Raw genomic sequence first — 18,217 nt, 5'->3', positions numbered from 1 at the left:
GTTATATACAGTAAACTTTCATTTGGTTTGAGTGCTGAAAATGTCTATCCAGTAGGTTTGCCTCTGAGGTTGTAGATTTAAAACAGGATGTACAAGTTAATTGCATCTTTCCATGCTAACCAGGTTTATCACACAAGATCTCTGGCAGAAAGTGTATAAAATAATAGGATTTATTAAACAGCATACATGATATTACATAGGTAATATTAATGCACCACTGATTCTATATCAAGATCTATTTGAACTCCTTGTCCCGGTGCATTTCTGGTCCATTTTGACTACAATTAAACTCTGGGGGGGGGATATTGCAGTTGCGTTTACTTCTTGATGACTTCCTCTTTCAGTTTTTCAGCCAGATGTTTTCTTTTCTGTAACTTCTTTTTATCTTCGACAGAGATCTCCTTTGAAGGGAAAACCAAGAAAGTGTATCAAATGTTGAACGGTAGCACCACTAAAACTTAAGTCACAAATCTGCTACAGCAAGGGCTTTATTCAATCCGTATCGCCGAAGTTCAGCCTGATTTAAAAGCGATGTTAGTGGAGACTGCATTCACGGTAAATATGCCGGCTCAATTGGAAATTACCTTTTTCATATTGCGCAATCTAAAGCTTCAGCGATCTAGACTGAATAGAGCTCTAAGAGTAGAAGCACACGGGGCAGCAGCACTACAAAGTGGAGACAGTCGTCACTCCAACCCAGATCACCTTGGGTTTATGTCCCCCAACGAGAGAGCTCGCAGGCTGCGAGGCATTGACATCTCTTCCTGTACACTACTAGCACCACCCATGTTCATTTGGGGAACATAGTCCTTTGATTTGCTGCCTTGCCAAAGAGGAGGAACAAAACACTTTAAAAAGGGAATAATGTGAACAGAAAATCTAGGGAAACCAAGAGAGAAGATTGCATTTGAAACTCACTAAAAACATGACACAGGCAGACCTCAGGTTCTTTGCTAGCAGAGTTCTACTTGAATTTGCAGTCATCAGCTGAGGTATGGTGCATTATCTACCACTAATGAAAGCTGTTACCGGTGTGCTGGGAGTGGGTGCAGGGTGTGCTGGGGGTTCCTCTGGTGTGGCTGGTTTGGGTCTCTGCTCTCTTTTCATGGCCTGAAGTTTGTCCCTCTGCTGCCTCAGGTACAGCGCCCTCTGCTGGAGTTGCACCTGCTGCTCTACTGACAACTCCTGAACACACAGAGAAACACAATCCATCAATCCTCTGTCTTCAGTGAAATTGGTCATGTTGCCTGGATGTTGTTTATTCAGAGTGCATGACATATGGCCCTGTGTTATGGTTAATGTCACATGACCTGGATTTAAAGCTTTTATGTCCGACGCTTCAGCACCATCCTCAGAAAAATGTAAATTCTCCAATTCTCATTTCTGGGAAAGCCTTATAAATGTTAAAATCTACATCATGTGACATGATGAACCAAAACACAAAGCCCTATGTGTGGTGTATGCAGTAGGAGAGTCTCACTGTGAACGGCTTGGAGATGCCAGCCTCCTTGCGTGCCTCCTCTATCCAGCCCTCTACTGCCTGGCTGCTGCCCTTCTCCCTGGAGACAGCCGGAAGCTCTGTGCCCTTCACTGGAACCCTCACAGCAGGAAGGACTCGTGGCTCTGCATCAACACATAACCCTCCATTAGTCACACAACCTCTGAAGTACACTACCTGACCAAAAGTATGTGGACACCTGCTCGTCGAACATCTCATTCCAAAATCATGGGCGTTAATATGGAGTTGGTCCCCACTTTGCTGCTATAACAGACTCCACTCTTCTGGGAAGGCTTTCCACTAGATGTTGGAATTTGCTTCCATTCAGCCACAAGAGCATTAGTGAGGTCGGGCACTGGTGTTAGGCGATTAAACCTGGCTAGCAGTCAGTGTTACAATTCATCCCAAAGGTGTCAGGGCTCCGTCAAGTTCTTCCACGCCGATCTCAACAAACCATTTCTATATGGACCTCACTTTGTGCACGGGGGCATTGTCATGCTGAAACAGGAAAGGGCCTTTATCAAAATGTTGACACAAAGTTGGAAGCACAGAATCGTCTAGAATGTCATTGTATGCTGTAGCGTTAAGATTTCCCTTCACTGGAACTAAGGGGCCTAGCCCGAACCATGAAAAACAGCCCCAGACCATTATTCCTCCACCAAAATTTACAGTTGGCACTATGGATTCGGGCAGGATGCATTCTCTCTTGGCATCCACCAACCCCAGATTTTTCCATCGGACTGCCAGATGGTGAAGCGTGATTCATCACTCCAGGGAACGCGAGTCCAATGGCGGCAAGCTTTACACCACTCCAGCCGACGCTTGGCTTAGCACATGGTGATCTTAGGCTTATGTGCGGCTGCTCTGCCATGGAATCCCATTTCATGAAGCTCCTGACGAACATTTCTTGGGCTGATGTTGCTTCCAGAGGCAGTTCGGAACTCTGTAGTGAGTGTTGCAACCGAGGACAGAAGATTTTTTACACGCTACGCGGTCCCGTTCTGTGAGCTTGTGTGGCCTACCACTTTGCGGCAGAGCCGTTGATGCTCCTAGACATTTCCAACTCACAATAACAGCACTTACAGTTGACCAGGGCAGCTCTAACAGGGCAAAAATTTGATGAACTGACTTGTTGGAAAGGTGGCATGCTATGATGGTGCCATGTTGAAAGTCACTGAGCTCTTCAGTAAAGCCATTCTACTGCCAATGTTTGTCTATAGAGTTTGCATGGCTGTGTGCTCGATTTTTATATACCTGTCAGCAACGGGTGTGGCTGAAATGGCCGAATCCACTAATTTGAAGGGACATGTAGTGTATATGAACCTTTTAGCATTAATGCTATATCTACACTACAGGAAAGGCTTCAAGGGGAACAGACTAGTGTATACTATAAACTGAGGGCACAGAGTAAATCCAGTGAACAGTAGGGAGGGCAGGAGAAGGGAGGGTACCGAGACATCACTACAGACTAGTAATAGAGCAGATGTACTGAGAACATGAAACAGAGAAGACTGTTTCAAGCACCAAAGTATATGGAGGGGAAACAGTCAGCTAACAGTATTGGAGACTGAATGTAACAGTTATTACCTGATGCCAACTTAGAAGGGGCAGATGTGCTGGTATTGGCTGGACTCATCTGCCCACTACCTCCAGCAGCCTTCAGCTCCCCTCTCTGAGGAGATGTACTGTTCACCTACAGGGAAGGCACAGGGCAGCCATGTCATTGTATCTAGCGGTTCCAGTTATAATGCCACACTGATGTTCACAAAGTTCAGGTTGTACAGCTAACATTTATGGGCGACCACAACAGACTACAGGTCTAACATAGTACAGTGCACACAGTCTGCTATTGCACTACTAGGAGTTACCGTTGCGTTGCCATTGACCAAAGGGACAGAGGGCTGGTGGCTACCACTGTCCCACACCTTCGCCTCAGCCTTGGGCTGAGCATGTGCAACATACCCCACTTTAGGTTAATATACAGGCTAAAAAACATATATTGTAACAATAATGCGGCAAAAACAAGTCAAACCTTTAGTTAACAATGTGAGTCCATGTCCTAGAACAGGGCTGGATATCTGCCAGATCATGTACTGCTCTGCATTAGTTGATTGATTGAAGACTGTCTAGTAACGTGATATGTAGGGACTGTAAGCTGCTGCACTCATCACTTCCTCTTCTTTTGTGTTGCTGCTAAACTACATTGCTCAGAAGAATACTATGGCTCTGAATACATGAAATAGGAACCATTTATCACATTCGACAGACAAAGAGTCTTATGTTCAGTATTTTTGTATTACAACACTCTGATGGGTCAGTATTAGGTTCATAACTCACCTTGTTGGTCTGTTGAATGGAGGTGGGTCTCTGGATGCTGATTGCCTCTAGAACTGGCCTATCAGAGCAGCTTCTGGACGTGGAGCCGATCTCCTCTGACTGCTGTCGCCGAGCCATCTCTAGGTCATAATCCTCCTTTGACCTCCTGTACAAACACACATCGGGGAGATATGTTTACTAGCAGTAGATAGTTGTTTAACTCAGATGGTAAGAGGGAGGTTACTTTACATCAAACACCACCATGGTTTTATAGGGTTGTACTAGTGTTTCAATGTGTTACTTGTAGTTGAATACAAAGCGGTCTTAAATAACACAGCCATTATTGGCACCATTGAGAGACTATAAAATAAATAAATACTGAGCTATATTGTATGCAAAATAAAACTAAAAATGTTATTATACTAATACAATTTCTCAGAGAAAAGATTGTTTAAAAAGTAATACTTTTTTTCTCTCCCAAAAGATGGGGTTCAAGATTATTGGCACCTGTTTTCAATACTTCATCTTGTGAGGATAACGGCACTGAGCCTTTTTATGAGATTGGAGAACACTTAGGGAGGGATTTAGACCATTCCTCCGTAAAGATTTTTTTCCAGATCCTTGATATCCTTCGTATGCGCTTATGGACTGCCCTCTTCAATTCAAACCACAGGTTTTTTACCAGGGTTCAAGTTATTGTCTTGCTGGAAGTTCTACTGCAGCCAAGTTTCAGCCTCCTGGCAGAGGCAACCAGGTTTTTGGCAAAGATTTCCTGCTACTGGGTAAAGTTCATGCCGTTGACCTTAACAAGGGGCCCCAGGACCAGTGGAAGCAAAATAGCCCCATACAACCAAAGATCCACCACCATATTTTACAGTAGTTATGGGTTTATTTTCTGATTTATGCATCATAAAATGTCGCCGGAAGAAATGGGAGCAGTTTAACGCGCGCCTAACCAATTGTGCTATCATGTTTTTTGTTGTTGTTATTTGTAACTTATTTTGTAAATAATGTTTCTGCTACCGTATCTTACAGCAAAAAAGAGCTTCTGGATATCAGGACAGCGATCACTCACCTCGGATTAGACAAATATTTTTTCTTCCACAAGCAGGACGCACAGGATGTACTGCTAACACCCGACAAGGCCGACATCCCCGTTATTGGCAAGAGAAAGAGACGCAGGTACAGAGGACACAGAGCGGGGTGCCTCGCAAGGATCCGCAGAAGGCAAGTGGGAAAGCTGCCGTTACTGTCAATATTACTCGCCAACGTACAATCATCGGACAATAAATTAGACGAGGTACGATCACGAATATCCTACAACGGGACACCAAAAACCGTAACATCTTATGTTTCACGGAATCGTGGCTGAATGATGACATGGATATTCAGCTAGCAGGATATACGCTGCACCGGCTTGATAGCACACTCCGGTAAGAGGAGAGGGAGCGGTCTGTGCATATTTGTAAACAACAGCTGGTGCACGAAATCGAAGGAAGTCTCTAGATTTTGCTCGCCTGAAGTAGAGTATCTTATGATAAACTGTGGACCACACTATTTGCCAAGAGAGTTTTCAACAATACTTTTCGTAGCTGTTTATTTACCACCCCAGACAGATGCTGGCACTAAGACTGCACTCAGTCAGCTGTATAAGGAAATAAGCAAACAAGAAACCCCTCACCCAGAGAAGGCACTCCTAGTGGCCGGAGACTTTAATGCAGGGAAACGTAAATCAGTTTAACCTAATCTCTAGAAACATGTTAAATGTGTAACCAGAAGGAAAAAAATTATAGATTACCTGTACTCCACACAGAGACGCGTACAAAGCTCTCCCTTGCCCTCCATTTGGTAAATCTGACCACAACTCTATCCTCCTGATTCCTGCTTACAAGCTAAAATTAAAACAGGAAGCACCAGTGACTCGGTCTATAGCATCTGTGTCATCTGACCAGTTTTTTTAAACTACAGGACTGTTTTGCAATCACAGACTGGAACATGTTCCGTGATTCTTCCGATTGCATTGAGGAGTACAACACATCAGTCACTGGCTTTATCAATAAGTGCATCGAGGATGTCGTCCCCATAGTGACTGTACATACATATCCCAACCAGAAGCCATGGATTACAGGCAACATTCGCACTGAGCTAAAGGGCAGAGCTGCCTCTTTCAAGGTGCGGGACTCTAACCCGGAAGCTTAAGAAATCCTGCTATGCCCTCCGACGAACCATGAAACAGGCAAACGCCATACAGGGCTAAGATTGAATCATACTACACCGTCTCCGACGTGTGTCTTATGTGGCAGGGCTTGCAAATTATTACAGACTCCAAAGGGAAGCACAGTCGCGAGCTGCCCAGTGACACAAGCCTACCAGACGAGCTAAATCACTTCTATGCTCGCTTCGAGGCAAGCAACACTGAAACATGCATGAGAGCATCAGCTGTTCTGGACGACTGTGTGATCATGCTCTCCGTAGCTGACGTGAGTAAACATATCAACATTCACAAGGCCGTGGGGCCAGACGGATTACCAGGACGTGTGCTCCGGGCATGTGCTGACCAACTGGCAGATGTCTTCACTGACATTTTCAACATGTCCCTGATTGAGTCTGTAATACCAACATGTTTCAAGCAGATCACCATAGTCCCTGTGCCCAAGAACACTAAGGCAACCTGCCTAAATGAATACAGACCCGTAGCACTCACGTCTGTAGCCATGAAGTGCTTTGAAAGGCTGGTAATGGCTCACATCAACACCATTATTCCAGAAACCCTAGACCCACTCCAATTTGCATACCGCCCAAACAGATCCACAGATGATGCAATCTCTATTGCACTCCACACTGCCCTTTCCCACCTGGACAAAAGGAACACCTACATGAGAATGCTATTCATTGACTACAGCTCAGCACCATAGTACCCTCAAAGCTCATCACTAAACTAAGGATCCTCATCACTAAACACCTCCCTCTGCAACTGGATCCTGGACTTCCTGACGGGTCGCCCCCAGGTGGTGAGGGTAGGTAGCAACACATCTGCCACACTGATCCTCAACACTGGAGCCGCTCAGGGGTGAGTGCTCAGTCCCCTCCTGTACTCCGTGTTCACCCACGACTGCGTGGCCAGGCACGACTCCAACACTATCATTGAGTTTGCAGACGACACAACAGTGGTAGGCCTGATCACCGACAACGACGAGACAGCTTATAGGGAGGGGGTCAGAGACCTGGCCGGGTGGTGCCAGAATAACAACCTATCCCTCAACGTGAGCAAGACTAAGGAGATGATTGTGGACTACAGGAAAAGGAGGACCGAGCACGCCCCCATTCTCATTGACAGGGCTGCAGTGGAGCAGGTTGAGAGCTTCAAGTTCCTTGAGGTCCACATCAACAACAAACTAGAATGGTCCAAGCACACCAAGACAGTTGTGAAGAGGGCACAACAAAGCCTATTCCCTCTCAGGAAACTAAAAAGATTTGGCATGGGTCCTGAGATCCTCAAAAGGTTCTACAGCTGCACGATCGAGAGCATCCTGACTGGTTGCATCAATGCCTGGTACGGCAACTGATCGGCCTCCGACCGCAAGGCACTACAGAGGGTAGCGTGTATGGCCCAGTACATCACTGGGGCTAAGCTGCCTGCCATCCAGGACCTCTACACCAGGCGGTGTCAGAGGAAGGCCCTAAAAATTGTCAAAGATCCCAGCCACCCCAGTCATAGACTGTTCTCTCTACTACCGCATGGCAAGTCTAGGACCAAAAGGCTTCTCAACAGCTTTTACCCCCAAGCCATAAGACTCCTGAATAAGTAATCAAATGGCTACCCGGACTATTTGCATTGTGTCCACCCCCCAACCCCTCTTTTACGCTGCTGCTACTCTCTGTTTATCTTATATGCATAGTCACTTTAACCATACCTACATGTACATACTACCTCAATTAGCCCGACTAACCGGTGCCCCCGCACATTGGCTACCCGGACTATCTGCATTGTGTCCCGCCACCCATCAACACCTCTTTTTTATGCTACTGCTACTCTCTGTTTATCATATATGCATAGTCACTTTAACCATACCTACATGTACATACTAACTCAATTAGCCCGACTAACTGGTGCCTGTATATAGCGCGACTGTATATACATTTACATTTAAGTCATTTAGCAGACGCTCTTATCCAGAGCGACTTACAAGTATAGCCTCGCTACTATTATTTTTCATTGTCTTTTTAGTGTTGTTTTTTATTTCTCTACTTACAGTGGGGCAAAAAAAGTATTTAGTCAGCCACCAAGAACGGTGAGCAAAGAATGGTGAGCAAAAATCCCAGAACCACACGGGGGGACCTAGTGAATGACCTACAGAGAGCTGGGACCAAAGTAACAAAGCCTACCATCAGTAACACACTACGCTGCCAGGGACTCAAATCCTGCAGTGCCAGACCTGTCCCCCTGCTTCAGCCAGTACATGTCCAGGCCCGTCTGAAGTTTGCTAGAGAGCATTTGGATGATCCAGAAGAAGATTGGGAGAATGTCATATGGTCAGATGAAACCAAAATATAACTTTTTGGTAAAAATTCAACTCGTCGTGTTTGGAGGACAAAGAATGCTGAGTTGCATCCAAAGAACACCATACCTACTGTGAAGCATGGGGGTGGAAACATCATGCTTTGGGGCTGTTTTTCTGCAAAGGGACCAGGACGACTGATCCGTGTAAAGGAAAGAATGAATGGGGCCATGTATCGTGAGATTTTGAGTGAAAACCTCCTTCCATCAGCAAGGGCATTGAAGATGAAACGTGGCTGGGTCTTTCAGCATGACAATGATCCCAAACACACCGCCCGGGCAACGAAGGAGTGGCTTCGTAAGAAGCATTTCAAGGTCCTGGAGTGGCCTAGCTAGTCTCCAGATCTCAACCCCATAGAAAATCTTTGGAGGGAGTTGAAAGTCCGTGTTGACCAGCAACAGCCCCAAAACATCACTGCTCTAGAGGAGATCTGCATGGAGGAATGGGCCAAAATACCAGCAACAGTGTGTGAAAACCTTGTGAAGACTTACAGAAAACGTTTGACCTCTGTCATTGCCAACAAAGGGTATATAACAAAGTATTGAGATAAACTTTTGTTATTGACCAAATACTTATTTTCCACCATAATTTGCAAATAAATTCATTAAAAATCCTACAATGTGATTTTCTGGATTTTTTCCCCTCATTTTGTCTGTCATAGTTGAAGTGTACCTATGATGAAAATTACAGGCCTCTCTCATCTTTTTAAGTGGGAGAACTTGCACAATTGGTGGCTGACTAAATACTTTTTTGCCCCACAGTATATATTGTTCATATAATACCTATTTTTTACTAAAACATTGCACTGTTGGTTAGTAAGTAAGCATTTCACTGTATTCGGCGCACGTGACTAATAAATAAATAAACTTAGGTTTGGTGTCAAAATAAATCAAATCAAACACTGGTGGTATAGAAAAAAGGTTTGGCAATCATTTTGACCTCTCTTTTTGAGAGAAAGAAATATGACTTGTTAAACTAAATCTATATCTGAGCAATTGTATTAGCATACAATATTGCCATTTGCACACACTGTATATAGACTTTCTTTTTTCTATTGTGTTCTTGACTGTACACTTGTTTATTCCATGTGTAAATCTGTGTTGTTGTTTGTGTCGCACTGCTTTGCTTTATCTTGGCCAGGTCGCAGTTGTAAATGAGAACTTGCTCTCAACTAGCCTACCTGGTTAAATAAAGGTGAAACAGAAAAATATAGCTCAGTATTTGTATTATTTATTTTATACAGTCTTTTTTGCTCATTTATCAAGGGTGTCAATAATTCTGGACCTGACAGTACATTAACCTACAGTGCATTCGCAAAGTATTCAGACCCCTTGACTTTTTCCACATTTTGTTACGTTACAGCCTTATTCTAAAATGTATTAAATAGTTTTTTCCCCTTATCAATCTACACACAATACCCCATAATGACAAAGCAAAAACAGGTTTTTAGAAATGTTTGCAAATGTATTAAAAATTTTAAAAAACGGAAAATCTCAATGGTCTTAATACTTTCCGAATTCACTGTACATAGTACTGTATTATGAGTGGTATAAAGACACTAGAAGGCCCAGAGCTGGCATGAGTCCAAGTAGAAGTCGGCACGGGACTGATTTATTCATCACGCTCCTGCCCGCACACGCAGCTTTTCATACTGCACCCGCTGGCTCTCTGTCCAACTCCCACCTGCAAGAACAGTTCCTGTTATTTTAGGCGTATGTGACTCAGATCACTTGTTAAGGATGGGCCCATCAATTTTACGCCCTATAGGCAATATCAAAATGTACAAAAATAACCTAAGAAATAGGTTAAATGACCAGAAATTCTCACGTGGCCCATTATATTAGAAAAATACATGTTGGCCCGCGCTATAGACAGGCGGTTATATTGGTACTCTAATACAGGACTAGTAAAGGCCCAGTGCACTACTTTTGTGAAGAAATAGCATTTTTCCCCCCATTAATATACACTTTTATTTTACATTTTTCAGGGGCTGCTGCAGAAACCTCAGCACCCCTACTTCCCGCAACTTGCTGCCACTCACCATGATAATCTCTTTATTTAATTGATTAGCAACTTAATTCAACTAGGATGACACTTTCCATCACACAGGATTTTAAGAGCACACAAATGATGCAACATTTTCAATGATCATAGCTGAGAACATTACATAACATGAGAGCAACGTAGGCTAAGTGGTCTCCATGCACTGTGCTATAAAATAGGCCTAACTCTGCATGAACTCGTGATCTTATATCTTATTCATCCCTTACATTTGTGTGTATAAGGTAGTTGTTGTGAATTTGTTAGATTACTTGTTAGATATTACTGCGTTATCGGAAATAGAAGCACAAGCATTTCGCTACACTCGCAATAACATCTGCATGTGACCAATAACATTTGATTTGATCTAATGCCCCGATTATACCACTGACAGCAAACAAAGCCTGAAGATGCATCACGTAGATATATAACAAGTCCCTCTGACACATCAAATAGACTTCAACTAGACAATCAAGACCAAAGAATGGTTGGTGGGGCCAGCCCTAAGACAAAAGGATAAAATTACATTTTCTCCATTGCCAAGGAGTGTAAACCCCTCAATATTAGTGTAACACTAAGGAGTTTAGTCCCCATGGACACACAGCCTTTAGTGCTGCACTTGGCTTAGCTTCAAATGCAGAAATCCCAATAGAGCCAGAGCGCTACTAGGAAGTTATAATCTTGGATGATTTGTCACTCACTGATTTACTACACAGCCATCTACCACCAAGCATGCCGACACAGACACAAAAATAGTGAGTATACATTAACAGCTTCTACCCCCAAGCCATAAGACTGCTGAACAATTAATCAAACGGGCACACAAACTATTTGCATTGACACCGCCCCCGCCTTTGTTTTTACACTGCTGCTACTCACTGTTTATTATCTATGCATAGTCACTTTACCCATACCTACATGTACAAATTACCACGAATAACCTGTACCCCCACACATTGATTTGATACAGGGGGTACCAGTACCGAGTCAAACTTTATTTGTCACATTGTCACGTTCTGACCATAGTTTTTTTGTATTTTCTTTGTTTTAGTGTGGTCAGGGTGTGAGTTGGGTGGGTTATCTATGTTTTGTGTTTCTATGTTGGGTTTGTCGTTTGGCCTGATATGCTTCTCAATCAGAGGCAGGTGTTTGTCATTGTCTCTGATTGGGAACCATATTTAGGTAGCCTGTTTTGTCTTTTGGTTTGTGGGTGTTTGTCTTCCGTGTCAGTGTTTGTCGCCACACGGTACTGTTTCGTTTGTTCACTTCGTTTATTGTTTTGTTCCAGTGTTCAGTTTTGTTTATTAAAAAGACATGAACACTTACCATGCCGCACCTTGGTCCGATCCTTCTACCACCACAGACGATCGTTACACACATGCGCCGAATATAACAAGTGTAGACCTTACTGTTAAATGCTAACTTACAAGCCCTTAACCAACAGTGCAGTTCAAGAAGAGTTAAGAAAATAATTACCAAATAAACTAAAAGTATAAAATAAAAAGTAACAATAACGAAGCTATATACAGGGGGTACCGGTACAGAGTCAGTGTGCGGGGGTTGAGGTGAGAAGTAATTTGTACATGTAGGTAGGGGTGAAGTGACTATGCATAGATAATAAACAGCGAGTAGCAGCAATGTAAAAACAAATGGAGGGGGGGTCAATGTCATAGTCCGGTGGCCATTTGATGAATTGTTCAGCAGTCTTATGGCTTGGCGGTAGAAGCTGTTAAGGAGCCTTTTGGTCCTAGACCTGGCGCTCCAGTACCGCTTGCCTTGGGGTAGCAGAGAAAACAGTCTATGACTTGGGTGACTGTAGTCTGACAATTTTATGGGCTTTCCACTGACACCGCCTATTATATAGGTCCTGGATTGCAGCAAGCTTGGCCCCAGTGATGTACTGGGCCGTACGCACTACCATCTGTAGCGCCTTACGGTCAGATGCTGAGCAGTTGCCATACCAGGCGGTGATGCAACTGGTCAGGATGATCTCGATGGTGCAGCTGTAGAACTTTGAGGATCTGGGGACCCATGCTAAATCTTTTCAGTCTCCTGAGGAGGAAAAGGTTTTGTCGTGCCCTCTTCATCTGTTTGGATCATGATAGATCGTTGGTGATGTGGACATCAAGGAACTTGAAACTCTCGACTCAATCACTACAGCCCTGTTGATGTTAATGGGGGCCTGTTCGTCCCACCTTTTCCTTTAGTCCTGTAGCATAGCATCCGCGTCATCTAACCACTTCCGTATTGAGCGAGTCACTGGTACTTCCTGCTTTAGTTTTTGCTTGAAAGCAGGAATCAGGAGGATAGAATTATGGTCAGATTTGCCAAATGGAGGGCAAGGGAGAGCTTTGTATGCATCTCTGTGTGTGGAGTAAAGGTGGTCAGAGTTTTTTTCCCCTCTGGTTGCACATGTGACATGCTGGTAAAAATTTGGTAAAACTGATTTAAGTTTGCCTGCATTAAAGTCCCGGGCCACAAGGATAGCCGCTTCTGGGTGAGCATTTTCTTGTTTGCTTATGGCCTTATACACCTCGTTGATTGCAGTCTTAGTGCCAGCATCGGTCTGTGGTGGTAAATAGACGACTACGAATAATATATAATAATATATCATGTATATAGCCTCATTGTTATTTTATTGTTCCTTTTTTGGGGGGGGTTTATTGGGAGCTGGAGTTTTTCCTGGTCTAATAATGTGCTCAGGCAAAACTACGGGCCCTACGTGTGTGCCAATGACTAAAGGAAACGACACAACAAAGCCTACATCTTTGATGAGAAACTGATGAAAACCCTATTCTTATAAAATGACAGTGCGTGTATGAGGGCTGGTGTAATGGCCCCAGTTCTATGAGTCTCTTACTTCAGAACCTCCTGTATAATCTTCATCTCCTGCTGCTCCAGTTCACTCATCACGTCTGCTCCATCTGTGAGACACTCAGGCAGGGCGCCTATGCACACAAGAGGGGAGCATTAGAACAAACGGTTTTGGACCGGTGTAGGCTCATCGGTGCCAAGTGTGTGTGTGTGTGGGCACACCCGCATGATGGAGTAGTGTGTAAGCTGGTACGGTAGGCAAGCATTAGGATTGCAAAAAAATCCAGTAACTTTCCCAAATCAGGAGGGAATACGCAAGAAATCCGGAATCCTCCAATCAAGACTTCTGGAAAATCTGAATATGTTGGGAAAGTTACCAGATTTGTTCAACCCTAATTAGGAGTTGTGTGACAACAGTGAAAAGGTGTACCATTTCTCTCTTTAATGACCTGCAGCGCCTGAAGCTGGAGCTCCATGTTCTTCTGCACCATGAGAGACCTGAACATCTGGAAGTCGTCTGTGGCCAGGACGGGCTGGAATACAGTCTGTACAAAAGGTACAGTTAATAATAAGCATGAATACTGTTCTACATCTGCTAACCATCTTGCCAAGTCCAATGAATTATTCATATTTGTACTTGTTTCTTTGGTTTCTCTGCCTCTGGGTTGTGCAACCTTGGCAGTTGGCACTGTAATTGAAACTGGGTCAGCTCTGAGTTATCTTCCTCTCTATGTCTCTGTCCTGAGGCCTACATTATGTGCCTCCTGGTAACTTAAATCACAACCGAGGTCTTTTTCTGGCCCAGGTATGTCCCAGAGGGCACCGCTGGCTCTGACACTAAGTAACACTCTCCATCAGGAATAGCTCCATCGAGCTGTTCCTGTATCTCACTAACCCGATTTAGGCCCGGCCCACTAATCTGGTCATAGATCAGGTCTACCTGAGCTCCTGTATGTTTAACAGTCTCAGGTTCACAACACCAGCAGACGGAGGAGAAACAGAATGCATCATTGTGTACCTGAACTATTTCCTATTATGTATTTTTATGCAGGGCCATGCATTCTTTGACCATGGAGTTGAACATGATGGGGCATGCTCCTCAGTCCATGACGGGAGCACGCATTTCAAGAAGATCTAGGCTGCAAGTTATCTTTAATGTTTTTTCATGAGAGCACACCCAATCCTATCATATTTCCCCACTCTGACAGTTCATATTCCCTACCATTAGTAGGAAGGTAAAGGGTCGGGAAAGGTGTGGATTAGGCTCAATGGTGATAAGGTCCTCAGATTCAGACCTCAGGGAAATGCTTCAGCAAGGTAATTAAGTAGTATCACAACCCCGCCCTCGTGGGCGGTGAACTGTCAAAACAGTCGGCATGGAGACAGCAGGTAACAGCATGAGCAGAACTGAAAGGAGCTTGGCTTCAAGTCATTAATATGTAGCCTACCTTTCTTCACAGGTAGTTCAATATGTACCTTTCTTGTTCTTGATTGCTTGCCATGCAACCGACGTGGCCTGGTCAAGCATACTGACCGCTGTGGCCTGGTCAAGCAGACTGACTGTTGCGCTCAGCTTGTTCCACCAGGCTACAACCGAAGTGGCCTGGTCAAGCATACTGACCGCTGTGGCCTGGTCAAGCAGACTGACTGTTGCGCTCAGCTTGTTCCACCAGGCTACAACCGAAGTGGCCTGGTCAAGCATACTGACCGCTGTGGCCTGGTCAAGCAGACTGACTGTTGCGCTCAGCTTGTTCCACCAGGCTACAACCGACGTGGCCTGGTCAAGCATACTGACCGCTGTGGCCTGGTCAAGCAGACTGACTGTTGCGCTCAGCTTGTTCCACCAGGCTACAACCGAAGGCCCATTTCATAAAATCAGTAAACAGGTCTCCAGGATAAGTGAGTATTCTTGCACAAAAATAAACACTGTAAACATTGTTTGTTTATTTACACACATCAAATGTGCATAACCTAGGCCTACTTGTAGTGCTAGAAGAATCGTTTGGGATTTATCCCAGAAACCTGGTAATTGAGTTTGATTGGATAGGGCCCAAAGTTAAATTGTAACAATATCACAGGGAGTCCCTGTAGAAACCCATCCCATAGTAAGCTACCTCATTGGAGTTGTTAAACTCTGGCACTGTCCACTCCTCCTTCCTGACCTGCACTGTGCAATAATTATTCCAAATGACTTGGTTAGCTTCCAGTTCAGTTCATCCCTGTGAGCAGACCTAAACCTTGTAGCCCTTGGCTTCATCAAAAGGCAACTAGGCCTTTGGGATGTCAAAGAGCTCATCTCTACTGTCAGAGACGTCAGGTAGCCTACTGTGTGTAACATTACATTACTTGATGAGTCATCACAAATTAACTCCATCACATACAGGAGTCATTAGATTGATGGTGCATTAAATGAATTGTCCTGAGATGGAGGCTATTGAATTCCGCCCGGATACAGAATATATCGTTCAGTATGGCCAGTCCAAAAAAAGAGACCAATAGCTGGCAAGTTCCCAGCAACCATTAGACGTCATCATCATAATACAAATCCCCTAGATATGTCATCACAGCAGGCATGATGAAGAAAGTGACAGATCAGAGTGGCATTGACATGCTGTTATTTTTAGGGGGAGCCTTTAATGCTGTATCCAGAGAGAGCTCTTGCCCTGGCCCAAACATAGACCTAGGTATTTTCAGAGCAATGGTTTACACTTTCCTTCCACTGACTTGTGTAAAGCACTGAAGGATATGTAAGAAAATATCTAGAGGTTCTGTTATCTCAACCCATTTGCATTGTAAAGGTGCACACTCATCCGTCTACACCTACGTAGCTGGCATCATTTGTGGCAGCGTATAGGAAAGATGATCGAGCTTACCTGTAAGGTTTTGGACTTGGCAAAAGGAGAAGAGCATGCCTCCAGAAACTGCTGCTCATCGATGCCAACCTCTTGCATGTACGTTTCTAACAACTTCTCCACCTGAAAGTAAATGTAGCTACTTGCATTACTGTTTTCCAGAGACAAAACATTTGATGTTAAGACACTGACAAACTATTCATGACTAACTGAGCCATTCCACATCTTGATTCAGGACTAATTTATGGAATTGCAGACCCTTCCAGAATATGTCTATCTAAGATACATGTGTAACGTTAAATCATCATAATAAGAAACCCAATGCATAATAATGTTACAAGCTATTCCAAAGACTGTAGCTAGCTACTCACCAAATGCTTGTACTGCTGATGGATTTCTGTATAAGTCAATTTATTTTCATCTTCGTCATCAAAAACTGAAAGAAAATGCAAAATTGGTCATCTATGCAAACTTGCATGCATAATATCTGAAATAAACAAGTAGGGTGACACTGCTTATTGACATACATTCCTAATTTACATTTTAGCCATTTAGCAGATGCTCTTACCCAAAGCGACTTACAAGAGCAAATAGGGTTAAGTGCCTTGCTTAACTTCATTGGGATAGGGGGCGGTATTTTGACCTCCGGATGAAAAGTGTGCCCAAAGTAAACTGCCTGCTACTCAGGCCCAGAAGCTAGGATATGCACATGGATAGAAAACACTCTAAAGTTTCTAAAACTGTGAAAATAATGTCTGCGAGTATAACAGAACTGAAATGGCAGGCGAAACCCCGTGGACAAACCATCACCTCCCTCATCCTACCACTGATTTCAATGGCTGGCACTTTTATAATAGAGCGAAATCGTGCCCGATTGCAGTTCCTAGGGCTTCCACTAGATGTCAACAGTCTTTAGAAAGAGTTTCAGGCTGGTTTTTGGAAAAATTTGCCAGAAATTGTCATTTTTCTAGGTGGCTCCCATTTTGGCTGTAGTGTTTCCAAGAGTGTGAATGAGAGCGCGTTCTTTGGTATTTTTCTCCGGTAAAGACAATAACGATTCTCAGTCTTAAATTTGATTGTTTATTTGCGTATTAGGGTACCTAAGGTTTGATTATAAACGTTGATTGACTTGTTTGGATAAGTTTATTGGTAATGTTTGGGATTAATTTTGTATGCATTTTGAAGGAGGGAAAACGAGTGGATTATTGACTGAAGAGCGCCAGCTAAACTGAGTTTTTATGGATATAAAGAAGGAGTTTATCGAACAAAAGGACCATTTGTAATGTAACTGGGACCTTTTGGAGTGCCAACAGAAGAAGATCTTCAAAGGTAAGGCATATATTATATCGCTATTTCTGACTTTTGTGTCGCAACTCCCTGGTTGAAAATGATTTGTTATGCATGTGTGTGCTGGGCGCTGTCCTCAGATAATCGCATGGTTTGCTTTCGCCGTAAAGCCTTTTTTAAATCTGACACGACGGCTGGATTAACAACAAGTTAAGCTTTATTTTGATGTATTGCACTTGTGATTTCATGAAAGTTTAATATTTATAGTAATTTAATTTGAATTTGGGACGGTAGCCTCCCACTGATCCGCAAGAACTTAAGGAGAGATGTTTCTCCTAGTCGGCTTGGGGATTTGAACCAGCGACCTTTTGGTTAGTGGCCCAGCGCTCTTAACTGCTAGGCTACCTGATTTGCAGCTGTGCATTTTTTTATCCGGTATCATCATTAACAATAGCAGCAAAAATCTTGAACTACATTTTAAGTGTACCTAGCTAGCTAACAAATTACAATAGTTATAGTAGCCAGCTTCTGTCTTCCATAATATCTGGTGTGTAGTGATCACCTGGCACTGGGAGGTTTGGCTACTCAGGTGATGATTATTTTGGTCAAGCACTGTTGCATGTACTAGTGGCCTAAATAAAGGAACGTAACAAGCGCGAGCCAGATTGATTAGCTACCAACTGGGCACACACTGGTTGAATCAACATTGTTTCAACGTAATTTGTCAAGTTATTGTGACGTGGAATCTGCATGGAAAATACATTGGATTTGAAGAATTCAACCACCAGTACTGTTTTCATCTAAATTCAACGTTGAAAAACGTTGAAATTACGGTAAAACTTAAATACATT

At 43.6% G+C, this 18,217-nt stretch overlaps 1 protein-coding gene across 1 annotated transcript in view; it reads right to left on the bottom strand.

Annotated features, from left to right (window-relative positions):
* Window positions 1-147: 147 nt before the first annotated feature.
* The window catches only part of LOC120017704 (cilia- and flagella-associated protein 36-like), a 30,561-nt gene continuing 12,491 nt past the window's right edge, over window positions 148-18,217 (bottom strand). The window contains exons 2-10 of the mRNA XM_038960639.1: window positions 16,451-16,515; window positions 16,101-16,202; window positions 13,658-13,772; window positions 13,274-13,361; window positions 3,836-3,980; window positions 3,086-3,191; window positions 1,481-1,623; window positions 1,030-1,185; window positions 148-401 (exon numbers count right to left, since the gene is read on the bottom strand). Of these exons, the coding sequence (XP_038816567.1) occupies window positions 318-401; window positions 1,030-1,185; window positions 1,481-1,623; window positions 3,086-3,191; window positions 3,836-3,980; window positions 13,274-13,361; window positions 13,658-13,772; window positions 16,101-16,202; window positions 16,451-16,515 (1,004 nt within the window). The 3' untranslated portion in view covers window positions 148-317. The remainder of the gene's footprint in view (window positions 402-1,029; window positions 1,186-1,480; window positions 1,624-3,085; window positions 3,192-3,835; window positions 3,981-13,273; window positions 13,362-13,657; window positions 13,773-16,100; window positions 16,203-16,450; window positions 16,516-18,217) is intronic.

The sequence above is a fragment of the Salvelinus namaycush genome, chromosome 22, assembly GCF_016432855.1.
Source record: "Salvelinus namaycush isolate Seneca chromosome 22, SaNama_1.0, whole genome shotgun sequence".
Classification (NCBI taxonomy): domain Eukaryota; kingdom Metazoa; phylum Chordata; class Actinopteri; order Salmoniformes; family Salmonidae; genus Salvelinus; species Salvelinus namaycush.
Note: the sequence above shows the minus strand (reverse complement) of the source record. Positions and strands in the feature narration are given on the sequence as shown.